Genomic DNA, 27,994 nt, shown 5'->3' with positions numbered 1-27,994 from the left:
GAATCCTAAAACTTGGAGTATCACCTCTCCCGCCTTTCAGCTCCATCTCCTGGAAGTCAGGAAATGAGTAAAAATCAAAATTTGTATTTTCCCTCCTTGACTTCTCTTCTCTTCCCTGGGGTTGTGGAGAATTCAGCATGGCTTTCCTAAATCTATTTTCTAAGGTCTTGGTTAGGTGGGATGGGGGTAGGATCATTGTTTCTGTAGAGGTGTTGGTTTGTCATGCTTTGACTGCTTACTTTTTCTCTCTATTTCCCAGTTGTAGATCTGATCGCTTCTGAACATCTCGCTGTGTCTGGACCCCTGGGAATCTGAACACAGTAACTGGACAGTTCTGCTCCTGGGACTTTGGGTGTTTTCTCCTCTCCTCAGTCCCCTCCCCTTCCCCCTCTCCTTCCCCCTCCTGAGAACTCCTGTGGGGCTGTTGGATTATCATGGAGTCCAGAGAGATTTTAAGCAGTTCCCGCCAAAGGGGGGGTGAGAACGAGTTCCTGTCTGTCACTTCAGCCAAGCCCCCAGGCACTCCAGGCTGTTCGGGAGAATCTTTGCTCCCCCCACCAGGATCTGGGAAAGGGATCTCAGTAGGGGGAGAGCGGATGGAACCTGAGGAGGAGGATGAGCTGGGCTCTGGACGGGATGTGGATTCCAACTCTAACGCTGACAGTGAGAAGTGGGTGGCAGGGGATGGCCTGGAAGAGCAAGAATTTTCTATCAAGGAGGCTAACTTCACGGAGGGGAGCCTGAAACTTAAGATCCAGACAACTAAGAGGGCTAAAAAGCCACCCAAGAACCTGGAGAACTATATTTGCCCACCTGAGATTAAGATCACCATCAAGCAGTCTGGGGACCAGAAGCTTTCACGCGCTGGGAAAAATAGCAAAGCCTCCAAGGAAGAGGAGCGGAGTCACTCAAAAAAAAAGGTAAGGGCCCGTACAAATCTTTTGTCCATGTATTTCCCAGGGCTTTGCTGGATACTGCTCATGCTTTTCGAATGTAAACCAGTTTGGGTAGAATTAAGACCTGCTTTTAGTTAGCAAGGTCCCAAAGGGGAAGAACTGATTTCTCACTTGGTTTGACTTTTGATGTATTCCTCACCCACCTTTCTCTATGAAGAACACAAAGATCCAATAGCACCAACCCTCACGTTAGAAGGTCTAATGACAGAGTTTCTGCCCCTTGTACAGCCTTTGATGGCTGTATTAGTCTCCTGCAGTATGTCTTCGATTGCAACTAGAAGGTCTTCTTCTGAGAGAATGGTTAATATATAGAGAAAGAAACTGTGAAATTTCAATTCACCAGGACATTTAATTCATTGTGAGACTGGGGGTAAGGGAGTTCTGGTGAAATGAATTTTCTGGTTAACTGAGCTGGTTTTGATCTTTATTATTGAGAATCGCTCTTAAGATTTTCTGGGCAGCTATCTACAACATTATGCCTATGATCTTCATAGCAACTTTTTAAAACTAAAGTTAGTTTGATGCATATAATTATATATTTAATAGGTGATCTTTCAGGGTCTTGGGTTGATCCTTTTGAACATCAAGTTGATGATTTCTAGAAATGAAAATGGATATAATGAGAAGGCAGGATAGTCTCCTGACCGTCCTAATGTCCCAACTCCGGGACATAACTTGAACTTGGGTTTTAAACTAAATTCTTGATATTCATTGATCTTAAAGGTCAGCAGATGAAGGAAGCTTAGGTTGGATGGGTCTAGTTATGTTAGATTCCATTTAATAGAGTTTTCACTGTGCTGAGTGTGTTTTGTAGGTGGTACAAGGATATCTGTCAATTAGACAATAATTTGACTTTCCATTATGATGTCATAACTATCTGAGCCAAGGTTGCCATCCATTTCTTTTTAAATATATTTTTAATAATATATTTTGTTTTCATATCACCTGTTACTCCCTGTATCTTTCCTTTTCCTCTTTCCCAGGAAATCCTCTTATATAACAAATAATTTTATTTCTATCCATTCCTGACTTCTTTGTGGTGCCATTGTTTTTGAAATAAGCCCTTGTGACTTAGAGTACTATGTAGGTCAGGAGCTCACTCTGTGCCTCAATCTGTACTTGGAGTCCTCTTTCTCTGGGGATACTAGAAGAGATAAGCATCCCCACTCATCTAGGTTCTTGGGAATCTCTATTTTTATAGTCTGGGGTGCACCTATAAACAATCTTGACCTCATTGGCTCTTTGGTTTCTGGGTAGCACTTTATTATAATGACCCTACTGCCTAGTTAAGAATCACTTTGCTTTTCAGTCTGAATTTGGTAAATGCCTAAGCTTATTGCTAGATTGCTGCATTTTAAGATCAAGAGAACTAGAATAGCAGAATCTTTAAATTTTGTGAATACACAGTACCCTTGAGAATTATGACTTCATGCCCACAGCTTAAAGGTGTATCTTTTTTCTTTCATCAGGTCTTTTTGATCATTTCTGGATTTTCTTTGTATTAAAAAAAAATCCCACAACTAAAGGGTGTCTCAACCATTTTGGAAACTTTCTAGAATGATAAATGGCTCCATATTAGGTCCTTTTAAAGTACATATCTGCTTTGGATTTAGGATTTCATGATGATGGAAATGTGCAACATTGATTTTGGGGAGGAAGGCACAGCTATTTTGTAGTAACATCTATTATATTCCATACTGTTTTGGGGAAGGTAAGGATCATGTAAATAAATGCTTCTGTCTGTTTCCCTCTATTCCCACTGGAAAGGAAGGATTTGAATGGCTGCCCACAGGACAGTTTTGGATAAGGAAACCCCATTTCTATGCCCTAAAACAAACAATTAATTGTGTTTTAGTAGGGTACTTCTGCTATGTTCCTTATAACCAAAAGAAATGCCTCCCAGGTTTCCATTCTGCCTGTTGGAATGCCTCAGAGTACCACAGGCTGGCCTTTGGAATACATGCCTTGGGACTGATTCCAATGATAAGTGCCAACAAATGCTGTGTGGCATACATTTGCATTTGCGAATGCTCAGGCAAATCAGTTTCACCTATGGAGCTGGATGCCCTCCTCTAGGTACTGGTGCATCTTAATTGAATCTAAGATGAGCTCCCTTATTCTGTGGAGCATTGTGCTCATTCTGATGTGTGGCCAGACAAATGAGGGCTTCAGCAATTAGCAGGGATGGGAAGAAATGGGGAGCAGCAGGAATTTAGCGCAAAATACTGGACCTAGTCACCATCAGGGCAATGGCTTCTCACACAAGGTAGAGGGTCATTTGGGGCTTGATTCTTAGCATGTTTCTCAGTCTGGCTTTTTTTTTCTTTCTGTGCTTGAATAATTTTCTGATTCCTTGGGAAGTGAAGGACCAAAGACAGCTGATGGGATTATCTGTGGGGTTGGTGAGCTACTGGTCTAGTTTCGATAACATTGCACCAGACTATTGGAATATTACCCTTTTTCTATGAGTGCCTGCTTAGGCAATGGGCCCAGTGTTACTGTTAGATGTGTTTCATTGGTATGCTTTGAAAATATGTATTTAAAAACAAAAAAGCAAAAACAAAACTGGCAGTGAGCTGGGGCTATATGGGATCTTGAAAAAGTAAAAAACATTAACTGTTACTTGTGAATTTAAAATCTCAAATGTTCATTTTTGCATAAAATTGCAGTTAGTCATTTGTATACAGAGGAGCAGGACCTCCTTTAAACAGTCAGAAGTACTAATCCTCTCCTCCCCTCCCCTCCCCTCCCCTCCCCTCCCCTCTCCTCTCCTCTCTTCTCCTTTCTTCCCTACAACTTCTCTTTAGACCCAGACATACTGGTGTTTTTCATGGAGATTTTGTTTATACTGCATGGTGTTGGATTGACTTGTGTGGTTCAACCTTACAATTAATCAGTTCTAAAGCCAACCCCTCCCCCCGGACCATTTTTGGGCAGGATTGATTAATTAATTTAGTTAAAATGGACAATTTAATGCAATAGAATTCTGAACTTAGAGTCTTAGGATCTGAGCTTAAATTCTGGCTATGTTACTTATTACCTTGGGCAAATTGGTAACCTTCTTGGGACTCAGTTTCCTCATTTGTAAAATTAGGGGATTGAATCACATGGCTTCTAAGGTCTCTTCCAGTTCTAGTTCTATGATCCCACAATCTTTAGAAATAGTCAGAGTCACAAATGATTTGCCATTGCTTTTAATTCAGTAAGAAGAAAACTGGAACATAAATGAGAAATCCCCTAGCTGACTGAAGTGCCACTTATTTTCTCCCAATTCTGTCCTATTCCTATAGGAATAAAAGTGTGTTAAAGACTTTCACATTGCAATTCAGTCTTAAAGCATGACCTTTCAAACAGATTTAGTCTAACCTCTAAGTGAAGGAAGAAAGGGAGTGAGGGGAAGGAAGAAGGAAGTGATGATTTTATAGTCTCCAAGAAGTGCCTCTTGCCCATGAACATATCTACTTCCCACCCATACACAAACATACATACACTTGTTGGTCAGTACCAAAAATTTCTTAGCCAAAGTTTTTTATTCTAATTAGAGATGACTGGAGTTATCAGTGTTCTGGGAGAGGGGCACAGTGACTTCCATTCATTTGGGTCAGGACTGCAACAGATCTCTGATCTCATCCATTACCTTCCACAGTACTTTTGTGACCCATCCATGCCTGTTTCTCATCTTTTGTAGTTCCTGTCTTTGTTCTTCTTTAAATATTCCAAAGGAACTATGGAGTTACTGGGCTGGAGACTCTTTTGTAGGTCTTTAAAAAAAACCCAAAGACATTTCAGAGGTGTCATTGTAGCCCTTAGCTTACTTTTACTGTTATCTTTTCTCTTCTGGGAGCTACCCATCCTTTTTTTTCCCTTCAACCAATAAACATTCATTAAGTGGCTACTGGGTGTCAGGTGCTGTACTAAGTGCTAGGGGTACAAAGGAAGGCAGAAAACTCAGAGCATACAGTCTAATGGGGGAGACAATATGCAAATAACTATGTAGGATGAATTGGAAATAATCTGATAGAAAGAGACACTAGAATTAAGGAAAATCAAAAAGACTTCTTGTAGAAGGTAGATTTTATCTGAGACTTGAAGGAAATCAGATAACCACACAATTCTTTGGCTAACATTCATATCCATCTATAAATGACAATGTCAAAATATTTTGGTAAGAACTGTAAGGGATGGAAATGAGCATCTATCAATGCCTACTCTGTGCCAGGCCCTGTTCTAAGCACTTTACAGATTTGATCTCATTTGATCCTTACAACTGCCCTGTAAGGTAGGTGCTATTATTATCCCCTTTTTACAGTTAGGGAAACTGAGGCAGATAGAGATTAAGCAACTTGCCCATCGTCACACAGCTAGTGTTTAAATCTGTATTTGAACTTAGATCTTCATGACTGAAAGCTTGGAGAAGCTTCAAGGGCCAAGAACTCAAAAAAGGACTTTTTAAGAGGTCAAAACATCATAGCTCTAGAACTAGAAGGACCTTAGAAGACATGTAGTCCAACCACCAAATTTTACGAATAAGAAAACTGAAGCCCAAAGAGCTTAATTGACTTGCCCAAGGTTATATAAGGCAATATTTGAATACAGCGTGTCTCCTGACTGTAGAACCCATACCCTTTCTACTGCAGTCTGCTAGCTAGCTTCAATGGGTACTGAAAAGTTTATCTGTAGAGTGTTGAATTCTTCATTGACTTTAAATTTTTACCTCAGACTAGCCTTGTATACAGACTTGTGTTTATAAAACTCTTTTCTGAATCATTCTCCAGACAGGATACTTTTCAGTTCAACAGAGGTTGTACATAAAGTCAGTTTTAGACTTTGTCAACTTGATTACCTCCCTAGAAACTAGTTAGTGTTACAACTCCTTGTGGTTGATGATATAATACTGTGACACATGTCTAGCTACCTTTGTTTATAGAAGTCTTCCTCCCCAGCCCCCACCCCCAGCATGCTTGTCAAAGTATCAAGACAAATAACACAGGTTTTGAATAATGAAAACTTAGAAGCAACTTTACCAACAAGATTTTGATATGAAAAGCCTGGGCAGTGCCAACAAGGTCCAGAGGAGGTTTTCTAATGGGTCTTATTTACCTTGAGTGTTCTGGCTGGCAGTCATACCCTAGCTTATTCTTCTAGCTTTAGCTAGGTCAGAAGCTGCCATAGATTCTATGATAACCTATAGAAATATGGTTATACACTAGATTAAAAAGAGCGAGGGATGATTGGTTCTAGGTCTTACTCTGCTACAAACTTGTAGGAATGTGGGTAATATCTCTGGAGTCTCAATTTCCCTGTGTATAATTACTTTAAAAGAGGCTTGATTTTTTTTTTTTTTTGATGTGAGTCCTGCCTCCAACTCTGCAGATAACAATCAATAAAATAAGAAGCCTTTATTATACATCTACTACATTCCAGGTACCACGATAAGCCCTAGAGATATAAAGATGAGTAAAGCAATATGTGCCCCAGAGGAGTAGCTTATGATGTATCTGAGGATTCCCCTTTGCTTTTTAATAGGTTAACTTCATGAATTGCTGTGGCTAAAAATGTTTGTCACCCAAAGATCTCATGCCTTCTGGTCAGGGGTCTAGCTTCATTTCTCTAGGCTGGCCCTCCTGACATTCATAGCCTCTGCATCTTCCTAGGCCCAGATTCAAAACCTTTACTGCTAGAGCTTATATTTTGTTGCCACTTTGAGAATGTAGGGTTGTACCCATACTATAGTGAGTCATCAGAAGATGACTAGCACATAGAGGAATAAGACTAAGGAGTCACTGAAAATTGTTGAACAGGGTAGTGAAGTGGTCCAAGTTATGCTTGATGAGGATTCACCTGGCAGTGCTATACAGGTTAGGTTGAAAGGAAAGGCAAGAGGTATGGAGACTGAATATCTGGCTATGAGATGATGAAGACCTAGACGAGGGCCAGGACTAGTCACTGGGAATCAGAGAGACAATTTTCTCTCTTCCTCTTGGCCTCCTACAACCACACCTCCCTCTGAATTTCAGGTGTCTCCCTTCATATGTTAGTAAATGTTTGATTGACACACTTTTAAATTTTTTAATTTAATCTATATCATTAAAATATTATTTATCATTTTCTTAAATTTGGAGAGTCTATGAAACACAAAAAAATAAACAAGTCAGTCAATCACTCAAACTCTGATGTGTAGCATTTGCTGATTTCTAAGGTGTAAATTCTCATATTGAAAATTTAACAACTGAATCTCTTGAAGTGGTTTGGGCTGGTTCTGGTTGATCTCCTAGTCTATGGTACTTCTCGGCGTCCACTTCCTTTGACCTTAACTGTCCTTATATTTTTCTCTGCCACAATGGGTCAAATGTTTGTGTCCCAGTGCTTCCCTGAGAATTCCCAACCATCTTTGTTTTACCTATTCTTAGGATCATAGAGTCATAGAATACTAGAATATGAAGGGCCTCTGTGGTCATCTCTAGTTAAAGCTCCACCTGAAGTACTTCTCTTTCATGTAGCCCAAGCAGACACATACAGGGAGATACCTATATGCCCCTCCCTTGATTGGGAGCTTCTATTGACTCAAATCTTTAGGCAAGCATCACATGGATTCTTTGTATCCCTGTGAGTATAAGCTTCTTTCTCTCCAGGATCCCTCAGCTTATCCCCTATTTGGATGTATCTCACTAGCGTTTCTTTGTATGATGCTGGTTTTCTTTTTTGCTCTTCAGAGGATTTCTCTTTTTCCTCAGTTTTATATTCCTTGTACTGTATCTTCCCCTTCCTCCCACTTACAGTGACTGGAAAGTTTCACTCTTTTCATTCTCTTATTACAGGGTAGGAATGACCTTAGGATAAAAGATATTTTTGATGGGTAAGCTGTGGAACAGTTCTGGATTGGAAATCAGAAGAATTTAGGTTCTAGCCTAGACTAGGGATGGTAAGGAGATATATGGTTAAGATATTTACCCATCCTAGACCTCAGTTTTCTTGTCTGTAAGAAGGTAGGATGGGGAGGAGGTATTGAATTACTGTTATTTCTAAGGTCATCTAGTTCAAACATTTTCTGATTCTATGCATTGTGAAGGCTCATTTTATGTGAGGAAGTTATTTCTTTTCCTCATTTTGAGCTCATTGTCCCTTTTTTCCTCAGAGGGTCAGTTAGTTATTGTTAGGAAGCAAATGATAGAAGAGAAGAACCTTATGGTATTCAGACTCATTTACTCCCATTTGGACAGTCCTTGCCATCAAGTTGCTTAGGTGATGAAAGGAGATTAGAATCCAGATTTCTTCAGTATATGGCACTACAGCAAGCGCTAGATATTTTGGGATGCAAAGAGAAAAATGAAACAAGCCCTAATCTCAAGGAATTTAGATTCTATGTGGAAATTCACTGCATTGAAGTTCTTCATTCCTAACTTGGGCCTAGATATCTTCCATTTTTTGGACCCACAGACTTAAGTTGTTTTTATTGCTGTCTAGGTGACACACTCAATAGAGTACTGGGCCTATAGTTGGGAAAATTAATCCTCCAGAGTTCAAATCTGGACTCAGACCCTTACTAGCTGTGTGACTCTGGGCAAATCACTTAACCCTGTTTGCCTCAGTTTTCTCATTTGTAAAATGAACTGGAGAAGGAAATGGCAAAGCACTCCAGTATCTTTGTTAAGAAAACCCCAAATGGGGTCACAAAGAGTTGGACAAGACTGAAAACTGACTAACTGCCTGTGTGGAAGGGTTGGGAGAGATCCATGGTAGAATGGCAAGAGGAGAGAATTGTCCCAGGTGAGGCCTGACCTTCTGTGCAAATTTTTCAGAAGAGCACTTGGTTTTAGGTTTGAACCTTCTGCAACATCATTTTTGTAGAAAAGTACAAACTCTATTAATTTCTTTTTTTAATTTCCCCAGAGATATTTTTCTGTGAATGACGAACCTAAGTTGCCCTATTCCTTTCAAAGCCTTAGTTCATTTGCATAAAATTAACTCTAGGCCTTAAATAGTTCAACCCTTTGCAAAAAAAAAAAAGGTTTCCTATGCAGAAGAGGCCCTCTTTTCATGCTGTTTATGGCTATTTGAATGCCCCTTAATACTAATATTCATGCTTCAAAGTTTAGCTGAAATCCCACCTCCAACAGGAAGTCTTCATCTCTAACTCATCTTGGTGCAGGAAAACATAATTGATTTGGAATCAGAGGACCTTTATTCAAATTCTAGCCCTGCCACTTATCAGCTATATGAGTTTGAACAAGTTATAACCTCTCTGGACCTCATTTTCCTCATTAGCAAAATAAAAGACTTGGCCAAGATGCCCTGTAAACTTCCTTCAGTCTCTCCATTTGTGATCGTCTCCAGCCCCCAGTTACTTCTGCTTCCTCTTAACTCCCTCACACTTATTATCTACACTGCTTATGTTGGTGCATATTTTTAGGATCACTGGATGTAGAACTAGAAAGGACCTTAAAGATTATCTTATTTGAATCTTAGGCAGCTGAAGTGACTTGTCCAGAGTCATCAAAGGCAGGAAGAGACAGAATTACCTGGGATATGAACCTAGATCTTCTGTTGCCTAACCTTTCTTTAAAGTCAGACCTAAAGACAACCCTCCATTAAGCCTCCCCTGATCTTCCTGGGCAACCATCTTCTTCTAGTCTCCCATAGTCTTCTTTTTTGTATCTCTTGAGTGCACACAGAAAGTAATATTGTGTATCATAGTTTCCCCATGTGGCATATCAACTTATTAGCTTCCAACTCCATAAGGGCAGAAACTGTGCCCTCAAAGTGCTGTATATACAAGTAGATTTTTTTTTTCTGGGTTAGAATGAATGAATAAATCCAAATCCAGGGCTCATCCCACTCTATTCTCCCATCTCAAATTGTCATGTAACAGCATTGTATGTAGATGTCCTGTCCCTCCAAGGAGACATCTCTGTCTTTATACTTATTTTTGGTAGACAGCACTGTCTAGAGCAGTTATGGGCCCAAAGTAGTCACTCACTGATTGCCTCTTGGACTGAACTGACCCAGTCTCAGGAGTTTTGATGCATTAACCTTTCTTCCTTTTGTTTATGTACTATTTTATCTTCTCAGATCTTCCTGTTTGGGTTGTATTGGATGAGAATAGGGCAAATTACTTTTATTTTTCATTTTTTCCCCATCCCCAGTGCTTATGTCTTTCTGTACAACAAAGTTATTGCTAATTTGTATAGGGGAAAAATACTGATTGACATGTGTTATCTGTTCAGAGATTGTTCAAAGTTATCTGTGGTCATTTATCTGCCAAACCAATACTTACAAGCTGAAAACAAAGGATGACTCAAACTGAAAGTTTTAAAGTTATGTAAAAGAAACCATGTACTGCAACTGAGCTGAAAGCTGGTTCTGCCAGCTAACAGCTGTCCTTTTATTGTTTGAGTAGGATTTCCCCCCTCATTCTTTTCCAACATTTTTCATTTATTGCCTCAAAAGGTCTACTATATCAAGACTTCCTGTTGGACCTCAGTTATATTAAAAAAAATGAATAAATAAATTCCTCTGTGCTCCTAGAAGTGGAGGCACTTCTAGCCCCTTGGTGTCCTGTACCTTTAAGACAGAAGCTTTCTGTCTTCAAAACACAACAATGCAGAATGGTCCCACAAACTGCCTTACATGTTTATTAGACACAAGTGGCTTCGGCCAGGAAGTAATTGGAACCAGTTAGGGGCAGCTGGGGCAGAGAGCAAAGGAATTCAGCAGAGTAGTTCAGAGATACTGTCTTTGTGGAGCTGATTCAGCCTTCAGACTTTACTAATAGAACATGAAATTTTGCTATGAAAATCACAAGAAAAATAGGATAGGAAGCTGAAGAGAAAGGAAGGAACTTTTTTTAGTCTATCTATTTACCTGTCTATTAATTTTTGTAATTGGACAAGATGGAGGCCTTGATGAAATTTTCCCAGGTAAGAAATTATTTTTTAAAAATGTTTGTCTCCTACTGTCATTAAAAGGCAGACATACATGCAACTTGGGAAAAAAAGGATTTAAAGCAGATGAATGCAAGAAGAGCAGGTGGCCACAGATACTCAGAGAAGATAACCTAGGGCAGGAAGGCAAAAGAGAGGTACATTTGTATGAGTCAGACAGATTTTTTGGTACCCCCAGGAGATTGGTGCATCTGGGAATAAATAGCTGAACACTCATATTCTCATGGGTACCTCACGTGTGCATGCTCTCACACACACATTAAGACATACAAAACTGTACAGCATATAAAATCACTGAATGATGTGCTGAACTTGTGTGGCAGTAAACAGTAAAATTCCTGTTAATAGAAGTAATCAGCCAGAGGTTGGATAAACACCTTTCAGAGATGCTGTTGAAAGGCTTCTGCTTTGGGTGGGAGGTTAAACGAGGTAAATATGAAGTCCCTTTCCTGCTCTAAGATTCTGTAGTTCTGAGATGGCTCATATTTTTGGAAGATGACTCCCAAAACACCACTGGTTTAGTGTTTTCATGAGAGGGCCTCAGTTTTCCTTCAATCAATGCCCTCTTGGCAGCCCCTTGCCTTAAGGCCTGGGACCTCACTGGGACAAACAGTGGAGGTTTTTATTTACTTTGAAGAGTTTAAATGATCCCACTTTCCTGGTTGGTCCAGGAAGCTGTTTGATAATCATCATGAGTATCAAATGCAAGTTGCTTTGGTGTGTTTTGTAAAGCTTGTGTTTCCTCTTAGACTTTATTCTCTGACTTGCACAAAATTCCTGTGGCTTTCACAGTATGGGCTAGGACTGGTTGTGGAATTCTTTTCTTTGGGTGGAGAGATAATTGTGAAGGGCATGTCCCCAGCCATTCCTTAGCTCTTTGCAGATGGGAATGTATCCTTTTGGATAGCCCCTTTGGTAATACTTGGTGGTTTATGCCAGGCTATTTAATTTAATTGGTTATAGCATGGTGCTAATGAGGCTAAAGTCTCAGGTTCTTTACCCAGGTTGGCCAATTACCCTTTCTGCTGTAACTTCTATGGATTGGTCCTAGTTCTGCTCCTGGGAGCTAAAGAGAACAAATCTGCTTTCTTCTCCCCTTGACAGGTGTTCAGATATTTAAAGAGAGCTATAATGTCTCCCCATAGTGTTTTCATCAGAGTATTATCCCCAGTTCTATCTGTTGCAGGCCTGGTTCCCAATGCTTGACTTCATGTTGCTCTCTTCTGTCTCTCATCTACTTTGTCAACCCTCTTCCTTCGATGTGGTGCCAAGAATTGCCTATGATATCCTAGATATTGTTTGATGAATGAAGAGTATGGTCAGCTTACTGCTTCCTATGCTTAGGACAGTGTACTAATATATATCATGTGTCTAATATATATGAATCTATGTATACACACATATGTGATTATTACTATCTATTGTATACCATACATAGCTGTGTACACTATGTTATAGACATTTTATACTTGAGAGAGTATAGTATAGTCTACTAAAGTATGATATACTATAGTATCCTTAGTATTCTATAGTATAGTGTGTAGTATAGTATGCTAAATAGTACACATATACTCAAGAATATCTATTATATAGTATATATCTATATATTATATAACCACATACATTATATAGTGTATGTACTATATAATCAAATATGTATTATATAGTATATAACTACATAGTAATATATATATTATATATGTATATATGGGGAGAGAGAGAGGGAGAGAGAGAGGACCTGACCTTTTTCTTCTTAGACAGCTGTATCATAAGAGTGGCTCATATCACTTATGACCAATGAAAATCCTAGGTCACATTAACTATGGCCAAGCTGGGTCTCTGCCATTCTGGTCTTGTGCACTTGATTTTTTTGGCCCTAAATTCAGAATTGTGTATTTGTCCTTACTATACTTCTAGTCAAAATAGAACTAGCTGTGGGATGGAAGGCCAAGTCTGAGATCAGGAACCAGGAAATACACTTCTATGTTGGAGGCAGAGGTAAAACAGTCAGTGAAAGCTGAGCCAGAAGACAAGACAGTAGGTACAAGCCATCTTAGATAGAGTAAGGGAGTTTGAAATCAGGCAAATCCTGTTTCAAACTTGAAGACATGTTATATGCTCTCCTCTCCAGCAAAACATGGCCCAGCCAAGATCTGAGGGTGGGATTTGGCAAATTATATTAGGAAGATGCTGAGTAGGTTGGAGTGCAGACTGTGGGGTCAGAAATAAGAGTGTGACACCTGGAAGCAGACTTAAGTTCCCTGATTAAGGATGCAGCTGCCCCACACAGGTGAGCAGTGTGAGCTTATAAGAACTAAGGTGTCCGTAGCAGCAGAATTTAGCAGAAGAGTTTCCATATCATTCTTTATTGTGCTATAGGATACAGAAGCAAGTAAAAGATGCTTGCGTGTGTGTGTGTGTATGCATGCATGCGTGTGTGTGTGCGTGTTTGTGTGAGGGAGGGTGGCAAGGAAGTCTCAGACCAAATGTGAGGTGGGGGCAGGCAGTGAATCTTTTAAGTTAATAGGATTGTAACATTTTAGAGACTCTTTACTTTGAGGAACATATCAGTCTTGTCAGAGTAATAAGACAAAATAATTTAAGAAAGGAATGAGTATATAATCAAATGCTCAATGGAATATAATTGAGTGTCAGGATTTGTGGGACAGACATTAAAGTCAGGTACTGGAGAGATTGTGGTAGGTAAGAATTTGTAGGGAAGGAGTGCTGGAAAATATGGAACTCTAACTTGACCTTGGGAAGAGTCTTGCACATGGTAAGCATTTAAATAGCATAGCTGATAGAAAGCTGGCCTTAAAACCAGAAAGACCTGGATTTAAGACTTTCCTCAGAAATATATTGTATGTGTGACTCAGTGTAAATCACTTAACTTTTCAGTGCTCTAGAAAGTTTATAAGAGAAGATGCTGACCTGCATTGGTATAGCGAGTAGTTGTTATTTTTGATCTCCCTTTACCAGTGAAACCAATACCAACAAAATCACAGGCCTAGATCCTATCACCCTTCTTCTTCTTTTCCCCTCTGCCCCCTACAGATAGGGGAGATTAGTGTAATTAAAGAAAGCATCATGAAAGTCTTGGGGACAGTGACAGTTCCATGGCTGAAACTATGAGGTAAAACAAATTTGACTCAAACAAAGGATTTTGGAATAAGAATAAGAAGAAACAAGATTAAGTAGAGCTGTTGTAGCATGGGAATGTAGCTGTTGTAGAGCTGTTTTTGAGCATGGGAATCATAGGATGAGAACTGAGTTTTAGGAAGATGTAGTACAGCTTGCCGAGGACCTTACCTGCTTGCCCTTTTGGCATTACAGGCCACATATGCATCTGAGGATAGAAGAATCCTCCACATGCCTGGACTCTCCCTTCTGTAAAACAAGGCTAACATCTACTTTGCGATACAGATTGAGGAGACAATGATTAAGAGCTTCCTTTATCCCATGAAAGGCAGGAGCTTTGGACTTATGGGTTATGGTAGATGAGGACAAGAAAAGAACAAGACAAAGGATGAGAATATAATTTATACTTACTGAAAAGCTGATTTGTTTCTCCACTCCAATGTGTGTTTTGGTGAAAAGAAAGAGCAAAGGACAAAGAATGAGGAGACTTGGATTTGTTTCCTACTAAATCTAGGAATGATCCCCTCAACAAGTCAGTTGAGGAAATCTGTTAAATGAGAATAACACCTACTCCAGTTTCTTACCTCACAGGATTAGGGTAATAATAAAATGTGATAATAAATGGAAATAGGGCTTCAAAAATACAAAGCACTGTACTAATGTCAGGTTTTATTATTATCTTTCTCAATAGATTGCAAGCTTCACAAGAGCAGGAATTTTGTTTTTAATTTCTTTATAAAATTAGTTTCATTTGTTTCTCTCAGTGACTCCTATAGACACAAACATGCTTGTTCCTTTATGACTGGCAGAAGGATAGGAGTGTTAAAAATGAAACAGGACAAAAATAACCCATCCCAGATAAAACTTCCTCCTACAACTGTATCTATTTTGTGCCCTTTATTTTTGCACTGACTGCTGGGAACTACTTGAAATATTCCTTCCCAATCCAGTTTTCTTCTCCATCCAGGTACAATTGATTCTATTCAGGTCAACACGTCTCTTCCAGCCCTCAAGGAATTTATAGTCTTATCTTGGAGATAGAATTTATACCCAAATCACTTGAAGAACCACACCAAACAGTCTATTATTAAAGTGCCCAGATATGTTCTACAGATGAGGGGTGCCATCAGTAGTTCTTAAGCATGAATGTGTGGATAGAGAATTCCAGATTAGGTGTAGTGGTATTATTTCCTTAAGAATTCTTTCCTTTAGTTTATTTAGATCTTTTAGTCTTTTAGTTTGCTGTACCTGATAGATGTATTTCTCCTAGACACCACTAATTATGAGGGAGTGAGTTTGGGCTCTGTGGTTTTATTCTAGGGCTAGAACATTGTTAAATCCTAATAGAGTGAGGAAGAGAAGGATACCACTTTGGATTCAGGGAGTAGTATTGCTAGTATCTTCCATTTTCCCTTGAATATTTTGATTTCCATTTAATCAATAGTAAATATTTACTGAACCCCTTCCATGTGCTGAGCACATACAAAGATGATTTAAAGGCTCCTGCAATAAGCATTGAGGATAGTGAGATATGTCTTTACCTGGACTGTAGGAATAGGTCTTACAAAGAAATAGCAGTTGAACTAGATCTTGCATGATGAGTGGATGTAAGAGTAGAAGATGCTCCAGGTCCTGTTGGGAGCAGGAACACAAAAGGTTATACAGACTAATAAACAGTTTTTTTTCTGGTTGGTTGAATATGAAAAGAATGGGCTAGTGAAGATCCCACAGCCTCACTTTATGGTCGCGGATAGAGCAGGAATAAAAATGATAGTTCTCATGACAGTTAGGTGATGCTATAGTGCACCAAGCTCTGGTCCTGGAGTCAGGAAGACCTGAATTCCAATGTGGCTTCAGACACCTGGTAGCTGTATGACCCTGAGCAAGTCACTTAAGCTGGTCTCCTCATCTGTAAAATGAGAATAATAATAGCACCTAACACACAGAGTTGTTATAAAGATCAAATGAGATAATATTTGTAAGGGATGCTTCCCACATAGTTAAAAGCTATATGAATTTAGCTATCATCATTCTCATTGACATTGTCCTAGTTGGTGTCCTCACTGTCATTCATCTCTGGCAGAGTAAAGCCTGGTCCACCCACTGGTGCTTCTCACCTCCTTTCTAGCTCTCATTCTTAGAGTTGTTTAGGGAGCAAATCCTTAGCAGGTCTTCAGCAGCAGTGAGGCATGAAGCAAGACAGTCTTGTCGTAGCGCAGAGCTGAGTGTGATTTTTATCCTTAACCATAACTTAATCTGGGAGTGACATCCAAAGTGCCTTGGGAATTTCTGGATTCTAATGAGAATTTTTCTATTGAGGAAAGGGCTCACCTCAAGGTAAGAGCCTGCAAAGCAACTCATTTTGTAGGAGGCTTCCTTCTAGGGGTGATGTATATAATGCCAAGAAGCAAAACTGAATATAACACTGGAACATGTGGGTTCTAGCCCAGGCCATTCCACTAACTCTCTTAGTTGTGTTCCCTCACTCAGTTTTTTCAACTTGCAAGTGGACATGGTAATTCTTACTGAGTATACAGGGTGGTTAAGGATGATAAAGTGAGATAAAAGCTGTGAAAGCACCTTGGAAAGTTCAAAGTGTTATATAACTGTAAGGTGTAATCATTGCCATTATTAAAATTATTGTTATTGTTATTATTATGTGAGTGCAGTCTTGACAGACATGCTCTTTGGAAATGTCACCCAGTTTATTCCTAACCAGTTTCAAGTCCTCATTCAGTTTTTACAGGGGATTTATGATCTCTTTCTTTCACCTTCTTCTCTAGTTTTCTTCCTCTTTTCCCAGCCCCCAACATTTGTCTTCCCCCTTTCTCGCTTGCCTCTCTTTTAATAAAGCCTGCAGACGGAGTTGTGATGAACAACAGCTGCAGGTTGGGTGTAGTCGGCAACAGAGTCCAGATCGCCTACACATGGTTTAATTGCCCTTTGTGAAGCCGCAGGGTTAGAGGTCAGCCCACTTTGCCCATCTTTGTCACTTTTCAGTCATCTGTATCCTGGTGGCAGTTGTATTCCTCCTTGATCCCCTCCCCTCCCCCTTTTTCCCCACTCCCCCTTTTTCCTGGTATAGCCCAGGAGGGGGAAAAAAAAACCATCTGCTGAGTTGGCTTTCAGAAGAATTTTTTTTTTTAAATACCAATTTCCCTTTGTTCCAACGCAAACTCCAATCAGGACTGGTGTCTGCAGGGTTTGGAGAAGGGCTGGTATTGTGTTTCATGCTCCCTGAGGAAAGGTTGTCTACTTTCTTCTTTTCTCTTTGATTGGATTCCCTGCCATTCTGTGAGTGAGTCAGAGGTTGCAGCTGCTGCTGTCAGCTGTGGAAGGGGAGACCCCTTGTTTAAGAACCTACGTGTTAATCCTTTGTCAGGAAAAAAAAGCAAACTACCAACAACACACAGCTTTCCACCCACTCCGGATCTCCCTCTCCCCTCCCAACACAGAGTCTCAATGGTGGCTGGAAATCTTGGTCACTTCGGTTTAGGTTTTTCCCAAGTTTGGGAAATACATGAGTGGTTGGATGTACAAGCTTTGCTTGTTCCTGCCATGATTCCATAAAGTGTGTATTAGAAAGGCATGACTACCATCCCTTTCTGACAGCATTTTATGGAGAATGTAATGCCAGGTTGCCTTTGGTGCTGTGTACCACTGCTTTGCAGATTCCTGGGTAACTTTTGTGGCCAAGCTACAAGGCTGTCTATCCAAGGATCCTTTATAGCTAACCTGGCAGTAGGTCTTACCTGTTACAAGTGAGATGAATCCAGGGGCATTGAGCTGGAGACTCTAGAGATGCGAATTTGCCTCTTGGGCAAGGCATTTAACACATGCCTCCAGTCATCTGTCTGAAATATGTATAATAATATCAAAGCTGAAAAAGGGTACTGATTGGGTTAAAGCTTAAAATAGGTCTAGAAGATAGAAGGTACAATTTTAAGTCTAGCAGTAGTACTATTTTTTTTCTTTCTGTGGTATTCTATACTTTATTCTCCTTCAGTTGTGACAATTTGTCTAATGAAACACTTGTGGTATTTCAGCCAGAGTGCTTAGGCTTTTTTGTAGGTAGCATTGGTCAAGCTATGCTCTGAGCCACAGGTGGGGAAACTGTGACCTTGACACCACATGTGGCCCTCTAGGTCCTTGGGTGAAGCCTTTTGACTGAATCCAAGTTTTACAGCACATATTCTTTTATTAGGGGAATTTGTTTGGTGAAGTTTGGATTCAAAGAGTCATGCTTGAGGAACTAGAGGGCCACATGTGGACTTGAAGCCTGCAGGTTTCCTACCCCTGAGCCTTTAAGGTTGTGTGTTTGCCTCTTCATCTCTTGCCTGTAAGCTTTAAAATTTCTTGGATGTTTATAAACAAACAGATATGTTTTTGAGAGAGTAGAGAATGCCAGTGCCCTTGATTTCATCAGTACTAAGTTCATAAAGGCTTTTTCAGAACAGCGACCCAGGAAGGGAAAAGTTGTCATTCTAATATTTATAGCTGCAGATGTCTCAGAACTTGGACAATCTAAAAGTCCTGCTGGGACCCTCATAGAAAGTATGAAAAAAGCAGCCAGATGTGATCCCTGGAATGGCACATGGCCTTCCTGCTGGTTCTTTGCTGAGCATCATGCACCTTGTTGAGATAGTGTACATCCAACTCCAGGGATCCCCTCTGTTACACTTGGAAAAACATAGATGATAACATCAGCATCGGCCCCTCCATTCCTTTGAACTTGAAGACTTTAGGAAATGTGCATGTCATAACTGGTAATGGCATTCTTGAGACGCTTACTTTAGCCAGTCATTTAAAGCTGTTTTCTCTCTTCCTCTATGGGGAAGCCCCTTTAGTTGAAGCCTCACTTGATCCCTTGTTGTATGAAATGAGATGCTTGCAAATCAAATACTACTTCTCTCCTTTCCTAGATTCTAACAAAACATATTTGAGAAGATAAGACATTCAGACAGGAAGCAGTTTGAGAATAGTACAAGGAAGTAAGATAAGCATTAGGTTGTGTGGTACAGATGAAAGAAAGTTGGAAGTTTTCTGTAGCGTGCTGGGAACAATCCTGAGCCAGGAGTCAGTTTTCTGGGTTCCAGCCCCAACTCTGCTACTAACCAACCAGCAAACCTTAGACCAGGTGTTTAGTCCCTCCAGACTCCTGTTTCCCCACATTTGTAAAATAATACTTTGTCTTTGCATGGTATTTAACATTTTTTGAAGTACTTTCACTTGCATTATCTCATTTGAATGTCCCAACAGCCTTGAGAGGTAGGTGTGACTAAGATGATTAACTCTTTTCTCTATGTATTCTTAGGGCTTAGCCCATAGAAAGTGCTTTAATAAAGGCTTTTCCATTTCATTCCCTATCTCAAATAAATGAGTTAACATATGTACAAAGCTCTGTATGCCTTAAATCTCTATAGTGATGCTAGCTATTATTATAGAGATGAGAAAGCTGTTGTCCAGAGTGCTCACATAGCTTTTGAGGAGAAAGGTGGCAGGACTACAACCCAGGCCTGTTGACTCCTCATTCAGAGTTCTTTCTATTTTACTACACTAGTTTGTTTTCTGCTCAAAAGTTCGCTGCTTCTCTGTGATCAGTGTGGATTACAGTAGTTGTGTAAGGTTTCATTTGAGTCTTGCAGAATGTGTGGCTTTTTTGTCCACTTTTAAAGACATGTTGTATACCTGCCTGGCCTTTAAAGGGGAAAAGATATTTGAAGAGCATGAGGAGAGCCAGCAAGTAGTGGCTAATGCAAAGACACCCTGTTGTTAACAAAACAAAACAAAAACTGGAAACATTCAGTTATAAAGACAATAAGAGAAGAGGAAATAAGAGGCAGTTAACAGGGGGAGGGTGAGACTGTTTATACTATTTGGTAAGAACTAAGCAATAAGAAGAATGAAGGATAATCCATATAGTTGCCATGAAAAGATGATTAGATTTTTAGAGCTGTAAGGGATCTTAGGAACCATTTTTTCTAACCCATCTGTTTTACAGATTAGAAAACTGAAGTTCATAGGGGTGATCAGTGCTTCCTAGCAACTTAATAGCAGATCTGAGGTGAGTGGGATATTCAAGGAGAACACTAGTACCTCTGGTGTGAGGGCTTAATGAGCCCTTCTCAGGACTACTCAACACCTTTGGTATCTACCTAGATCTAGGCTCTCACTCATGGCTCTAGAATCTGTAGCATGCTCAGCGGCCACACCCCAATAAACTTTTTTGGTAGATGGGCTAACCAGGTTGAGGGTAACCAACAGGTCTCAAACCCATTGGTGAGTTTTAGAGGGTGTCTACCGTAAGAATGTGAAATAAGACTTCCTCTGATAGAATGGGTGGATGATGCCCATGAAGGTGGCAGAAGTAGGTGGCAGGTTTAGGGCTTGGTCAGACATTGAAGAAACCAAGATCATCCACTGCATCTTGGTTCATTGCCCGTTGTTTTGACTTTTGTCTTGCCACTGGATTTCAATGACTCAAGAAGAGATAATGAGATTGCTGACTTTGTGCAACTCTGCCTCAGTGAAATCCAATTCATGCAAGTCAAGATATCACCCTGTTATTGTCACTGATCCTCTTCAAAAACCAGCAATGGCAGATAGGGTCACTTAATTATCTAGTCAGCACCTTTATTATCATATCACATCATACTTTCTTACTTTGAGGAGGTCTGGGGAAGACTAGTATGTCACAGAAGAATGAACTGGAGAGACAAAAAGGGTACTGAACATTATGTATAGCTAGGGGATTCAGAGTTACAGCTATATCAGGGCTTCTTAAACTTTTCCCACTCAAGCCCTCTTTTTACATTTTGGCAACATTGTTGCTCTTGTGTAGCCTGAGGGCATGTGCAGTGCAAAGTGCACATGCTTTGTGTTCAGAACCAAGGCTACAATGAAGTTGCACAATGCAACATGGCAAGTGCTGCCAGAAATGTCTTGAGTTCATTACACGTTTGATTTTTAATTAATTTTTGGTCATTGCACATTCAGGAACCCTTTACTGATGCCAAATTTTTTACAGCCCTATATGGGGTTGAGACCCACAGTTTAAGAAGTGTTGATCTATATGACACATATCTGAGAGAAATCAGTGACATCTGCATGATACATAATTCTAAGGGAATCTGGTATCATTTGGCCTGAGGTGAAAAGAGTGGTTTACTTTCTAGTGTATGACTTTGGGCAAGTCTCTTAAAATTCCTGGTCTTGACTTTCCTCATCTTTAAAAGAAAGGAGTTGTATTAGGTGGCCTCTGAGGTCCCTTTTCATTCCTATGCATCACAGAAACCAGCTGGAGCTGTCTAGGAAAGGTGGGGGTGGGCAAGACTGGCACTGCAGCAATTCAAGAATCATATCTGTGCCTCAAAAGTATTTCCCTACTTGTATTGTCCTCTGATTGTTTCATCTATGTTGGTCTTATATTTACAGCTTTTAAGGTACTTGAGGATAGGGACTGTGTTAAATACTTTCTATTATGTATTGCTGTCATAGCACTGAATGCCATGCACTGTTTAGTAAACATTGTTATTTTAATTAGTTGATTGACAAGCAAAGTCAATGATGAACTAAAATGAAAACATAAAAATAAAATAAATTAAAATAAAATGAAATAAAAAGACTCCCGGAAGTTGTTTTTTTTTTTTTTTAAGAATAAGACTGGATTTGTTTCAGTTAAAGTGCAAAAGGAGTATACTCATGTGGGATGTGGTTGTTGTAAATGGTTTTCTTGAATTGTTGGTCATTGTGCTAAGGAATCCCTAGCTAATTGTGACAGCGAACATTTATGTAAGTGTTTCCAGGTTTGCAAAGAGCTTTGCAAATATTACTTCATCTGATCCTCACTACAAGTCTGGGAGGTAGATGCTAGTACTATTTGCATTTTTTAAATGAGGAATCTAGGACAAACAGAGGTCAAATTACTTGCCCAGGGTCACACAGTCAATAATGTCTAAAGCAGAATTTGAACACATGTCCTCCTGACTCCAGACCTGGCCTTCTATCCACTGTACCACCTATCTGCCTTATTATTATTTATAGATTTCTCCAATGTCCTCTTCACCAACGACTAGGGGGCCAGACATATTGTTATGGACTAGTCAGTGGACATTTGCTGAGTATGTACTATGTGACTCACAATGGGTTAGGTCCAGAGCATTGGAACTCTGCCAGGGATGTGCCATATGACCCAGGCCCATTGCTGAAGTTCTGCCCCTGAGAGGCCCACCATACAGGTGGGTAGTACCACTTACCAAGGGGTTGCCCTGACCTGGTCCACCTGCTTTCTGCCTCCAAGGAGCAAGCCAGTACTGACCTTCTGGAGGACTGAATTTCCTTTCTGCCTAACTCTTGGATGACAGGTGACCTTTGCTCCCAATTTTAGGCTTGCAAATTAACTCTTGTACCAGATTCCTCACAATCTGTGGCCTCAACCTGGGAAGCAGCAGTGGTTTCCCTCTGTTCATCTCATTTAATACAGAGAGATAATTGTTGGCCCTTGGTGGCCCTCTGCTGCTCCCTAGGGCAGCCCATCTGTGTCCTGCTGCAAGGGGAAAAGCATGGAATGTCCAATCAATAGTAGAGAAGAGCTGAATTGACAGATAGATGGAGGACAACCCTCTCAGAGATCTGTATGGAGATCAGTGCTGTTGCTATATTTCATCTAGATAACTAGTCCACATTGATTTTTGTAGATATGTAAGGCTATGTTTGTGATGTGTCATGTATTTTACAGACTGTTCCATGGGACATACTATGTAAATATGTATAAGGTATGTCTTCATTGGAAGTAGATATCCAAAAAACAAAAACAAAACCCGGGATTCTAGCTCTGACTCTGCTACTAACTTGATGTGTGATCTTCATGTTACTTTGCTTATCTCTATGATGAAGGGCTTAAGCTAGAGAGTCAAATGAGATCCCTTTCATTTCTAAAAGTCCATGGTTCTGTCACATGTTCATGTTGGTATTTTTATAGACTCTTATAAACAGGCCCATGTTTACTTGCTTCCAAGAACAATGTTGACCAACCTATCTATAAAGCAATGATGGTGCATTTTCTATTCTAAGAAGCAAAATATATACTTTTTTTAGGTAAAAAAAAAGCACATCAAGCAAATTGGTCTCATTTAAGTCAAGGTTATGCATAGAAATCAAAAACCATGACAGCAATATTTTGATTCAGTAAATGTGAATATCACTACTCAGTCTCACTTTGGCTTTGGTCAGGCTTGGAGGGATTGATGCATAAAGCAAAAATTACATAAAGTAAAAAACAAAAAAATTAGTGTCACATGGATGTATTAAGCTGTAGAAGACAGTGGCTTCCAAGGAGTTTAAAGTCTTGCTGAAGAGACCCAACATATAAATGAAAAAGAAAAAGCAACTGAAGGAAATGTTTGCCAGATGCCACATGAGGCTTTCTAGACATGGAAGTGTTAGGAGAGGAAAGGCAGGAGAGTAGGAGACAAAGTTGACAGGAGTGGAGGATTTGTCTTGGAGAAGAGTGGGAGGTCGGGTTTCAAATATTTTTAGGGGCTAGATTTTGGAAGGGCATTGAAGGCCAGGTTAAAAGTCTGAACACTATCCAGGGAGAAGGAGAGTTTGTAGAGTCTTTGGACTTTTGACTGAATCCAAACTTCACCGAACAAATCCCCTTAATAAAAGAATTTGTTCTATAAAACTTAGACTCAATCAGAAGGCCAGACCCAAGGACCTAGAAGGCACATGTGACTTTGAGGCAGCAAATTCCCCAACCCTGCTGTAGACAATCAAGTCTTTTGAATAGGAAATACCCCTTGCCAGTAACTACAGTAAGAATCTTCATCTGGCAGTTGGCTGTAGACCAGACTGGAGGGCAAAGAGACTGGATACAGGAAGATATTAGATGACTAATGGAAGAACCCAATTATGTGGTGATTATGTGCTATAGGCCACTGTTCCACTGGCGATGGAAAGAGATCCATCAGGGAGATGAAAACTTGTAGTCTCCAGCAATTATATTTCAGCAGAGTTAAAGAAGCTTCTTCATTTCTTTAAGAACCCATTAAAAAAAAAAAAGATCCTGACAGTGAAATGGGGAAAAAATCTTATGAGGTTATACCTATCTTAGAATATGGATAAAAAAATTCCAGTTCCCAACTTCTTATTCTGTATGGTTTTACAGGTTTCTTCTTCAACTGACCTTTCTGCTTCCTTGCTCTACCCTTATCTTTGTTAAGGAATTTATCAGATTTTTGCTGATTTTTTTTCCTTCCTAGCAGGGAACTACTAAGTTTACTTCCTACCTCTTAATTAGCCATAGCCAAGGAAATAAGGGCTTGGGGCATTTAGTGGGTAATTTCACTTTCTCTTTGTAATCAGTTTCACTTTGGCTCCCATGCTCTGGCTGCTGTTCACTTCTCCAGCACCGTAGGGAACCCTCTAAACCTCTCTTCTCCAGACATCTTCTTCCGCAAATAAGCTTTTAAGCAAACAAAATAAAAATATTCATCAGTCTATGTATGCTTCCACCTTTGCCCCTTGAACCCATTTTAATCAGCCCAAATAGCTCCCAACACAGCTTGGGGTGAAATATTTCCTATGTGAGAAGGAAGTAAGAAATACATATGGCCAAGACTGAGATTCTCAATCTCATTCTCTCTCCTCTCCAAGCCCTCCCCCCTCCCCCCCCTCCCCGCCCCAAGGTGAGGGAACTGGGTAATGGTGTGAAAGAATGAATTAGTTATGGCAAATCTTGTTAGTGTCCATTGTAAGCAGAGGGGCTGAGCCATCTGGGACCACTTGCAAAATTGTTCCCTGTTTGTTCAGTCTCCTCACCAAAGCAAATCTTTGTGGCTTTTGAGCATTTGCATACTGTCACTTATTTGCCAACTGAAGGATGTCTGAGTGTGGATATAGTCAAAGGAAATCTGTGTGAACCTGTATGTGTGGAGTGAATATTCTATTAAAATCAATATTTCAGGAGTTGTTTTGGCTCGGCTCTAATCTTTGATAACTGTGGGGAAAAAAGAGGAGAAGAATATGGGGAAATCTCATTTGTGGTTTGGGGGGAACATTTTCAGCCAAGATCTGGGACATGAATTCACATTAGCTTTTCTTTCTCTCCCAGTCTTTCTACCTGACTCTTGCTTTCTCTCTCTTTGCTTCTGTTTCTCCCATCTTTGTTTCTTATTTTCTAAATTATTGATCAGTGGTTTTTGTGGTCCAAGGGTAGGGTATGTTTCTCCTGGTGGTTTGAACAGTGGGTGAATGGATAAGAGAGATGTTTGTTTCTATCTAGGATAAAGTGTTTTCCCAGTTTCAAGAATGTAACTGATTTATATTCATTCATTCATTCAAAAGGTCTTCACTGAGAATTTTGCTGTGTTACTAGATGGCATAGTAGATAGAACACTGGGTCTGGAGTCAGGAAGAACAGAGTTCAAATCCTGCCTCAGACATTTAACTGTCTGTGAGATCCTGGACTGGTTAATTGAGCTGTCTGCCTTGATTTCCTTAACTGTAAGATGAGGATAATAATAACACCTCCCAGGGTTGTTGTGAGGATCAAATGAAATACTGTTTGTAAAGAGCTTTGCAAACTTTAATGCACTACAAAATATTTGCTATTATTATTATTATATGAAGTAATAATAGTTATTATTATAGTAAAAATATGTATAACACAAAGTCCCTGGACACAAGGAGCTTCAGGCATACTAAGGAAAATTTTATATATGTGTGTATGTGTGTATATATGTGTCTAAATATGCACATACACCTATATATACATGCAAAAATACACATGCATATATATACATACATGCACTTACACATGTTTGATTTTCATATACATACATATATATGTATTGTCTGTGTGTATACACATTACTAAGACACAAGGACACTGGTGATATGTGAGTGGTTATCTGCAAAGAGGAATTAGAAACCACTTCTGACTAGGTTGACCAGACTAGGTTGATCATCTGAACAATCTCTCAGACAATGTTTCTTTCCAACTTAAGATCTGGACTTGTTATAAGAGTAGGAGAAGTAAAGCGTTCTAAGTTTTAATGGCAACAAAGATTAATTCCCCATGCCTCTGTGACCTGGGTTATATCTGTGGAGATCGTATTTCTCAAAGCAAAAACATGAGGAGTGTGAACTGATAAAAGATATTAGTGAACAAAGAAGATAAAACGAAGACATGAATGCTATTAATATTATATTATACTGTTGATGTATTTTATGTTATAATTATTCTTTACATTGAAGAATAGTAAAAATTAATGAAGCTTGACAAATATATGTATATATTTATGTATGTATATATGTATGCAAGCTTCATTAATAGCATATTTTCTATTATTTAAATCTTTTTCTGGGAGGAATGATTTTGGGACCCTGGTTCTGCTTCATTAATGTGATTACCAGTCCTTGGCTAACTCTCCTGAATGCTGAACTTCAGTGGGGGGTAGTGGAAGAAAATTTGACAAAGTCTTTCAGTTTCGTTAAAGGTAGAATGGTGGGAGCCCATGCCAGGGCTCTCCATAGCTTCCTAGGAATAATTATGTGGCCTCCCTGGACCATATTATCTGCTGATCTAGATCATAGGCAAGAGATACAGATGTTTATGTAGAGAGAGATGGCAACCATAGATAAAGATCATATAGTCTAATCTTCTGCATAAGTCAATGAATCAAGACAATTAAAGCATTTTTTTGTGTGTTCCAAGTACTGTACTAAGCACTGAGGAAACAATGGGAAAATTAGTCCCTGCCCTCAAGGAGCTTAGATATACATATATATATATATGTCATATATATATATATGAATATATACATATAAGGTGCATACAGAGTAGATGAAAAGATGGGAGGTTATCTTAGAGGGAAGGCAGGAGGAACTGGAGGATGGAAAAGGCCTGTTGCAGAAAGTAATGTGTGAGCTGAATCTTAAAGAAAATGAAATGTTCCAAAAGCACAGGTGAGGAAGGATGGTATCCTGTACATGAGGGATGGGATATTGTTCATGGCTGAAATGTGGAATGGCAAAGAGGCTGGTATGATGGCTATACTGTGGAGTTAGGATGACTGGAGATGGCCCAACCTGACAATGTGGAGATCTCATTTCATTCCCCTCCTGTTAGGACAGTGGCAGTGGACCCAGATGGTTCTGGAGGAGAAAGTGAGGCTGGTGCCTTTGCACAGTCTTCCCTCATTCAAATCCAATTTCCTTGCAAGTGAATTTCCGATGCCATGGTCCTCTTCAAGACAAACCACAACAACACCACAACTGTGGAGTGTGTGTGTGTGTGTGTGTGTGTGTGTGTGTGTGTGTGTATGTGGGAGGAGTGATGTGTAAGAAGACTAGAAAGGTAGGAAGGACCTCAAAGATTAAAGAGTAAACTGAGGCCTATAGGAGAAATGACTTGCTTAGCCAAAATCCAGGTCACCTGATTCTTCTGTCTTGTGCTCTTTCTGCAAGGCCATACTTCTAGGTGCATCCCAGATACAAAGTAACCACCATGACATTGCTTTTGCCAGCATTGGTCTGCCCTACATCAAAAGGAACTGTTTTCAAACTCTGGAATCAATGAATCTCACAGTTGCAAATGTCACAGAGGACATTGAGTCCAGTATGTACCCAAGCAGGGATCCCCTCTTCAGCCTCCCTAGTGAACAGACACAGAACCTATCTTCTCTAAGAAGTTTATCCAGTCTTTATTCTTGGCCTCTCTTATTAAAGTTTGGCGCTTCTCTGTTGAACCCTACTGTACATGCCACCCGTGTACCCTGGAGAACAAGAGAAAGGAGGCTTTTATTTCCCAGCTGCTGTATGCAGCATTCACAGGGTAAGCAGAGGGAGGGAAAGAGGAATGGGGAGGGGGAGGTGGTGAAAACATTTGTCTTTCAATATGGGTCTGACATGAAAGCCTCACTGACTGGCGTTTTGAGAACCAAGCTAAGTAACGGT

The 27,994-nt window shown here is 39.9% G+C and overlaps 1 protein-coding gene across 5 annotated transcripts in view; it reads left to right on the top strand.

Moving 5' to 3' along the window:
- SETBP1 (SET binding protein 1) overlaps positions 1 to 27,994 on the top strand; it is a 505,913-nt gene that overhangs the window by 21,442 nt on the left and 456,477 nt on the right. For all 5 annotated transcript variants that reach the window (XM_072605257.1, XM_072605253.1, XM_072605254.1 and 2 more), the window contains exon 2: positions 260 to 920. In XM_072605257.1, the coding sequence (XP_072461358.1) occupies positions 435 to 920 (486 nt within the window). In that variant the 5' untranslated portion in view covers positions 260 to 434. The remainder of the gene's footprint in view (positions 1 to 259; positions 921 to 27,994) is intronic.

Source organism: Notamacropus eugenii, chromosome 4 (assembly GCF_028372415.1).
Source record: "Notamacropus eugenii isolate mMacEug1 chromosome 4, mMacEug1.pri_v2, whole genome shotgun sequence".
Taxonomy (NCBI): Eukaryota; Metazoa; Chordata; class Mammalia; order Diprotodontia; family Macropodidae; genus Notamacropus; species Notamacropus eugenii.
Note: the sequence above shows the minus strand (reverse complement) of the source record. Positions and strands in the feature narration are given on the sequence as shown.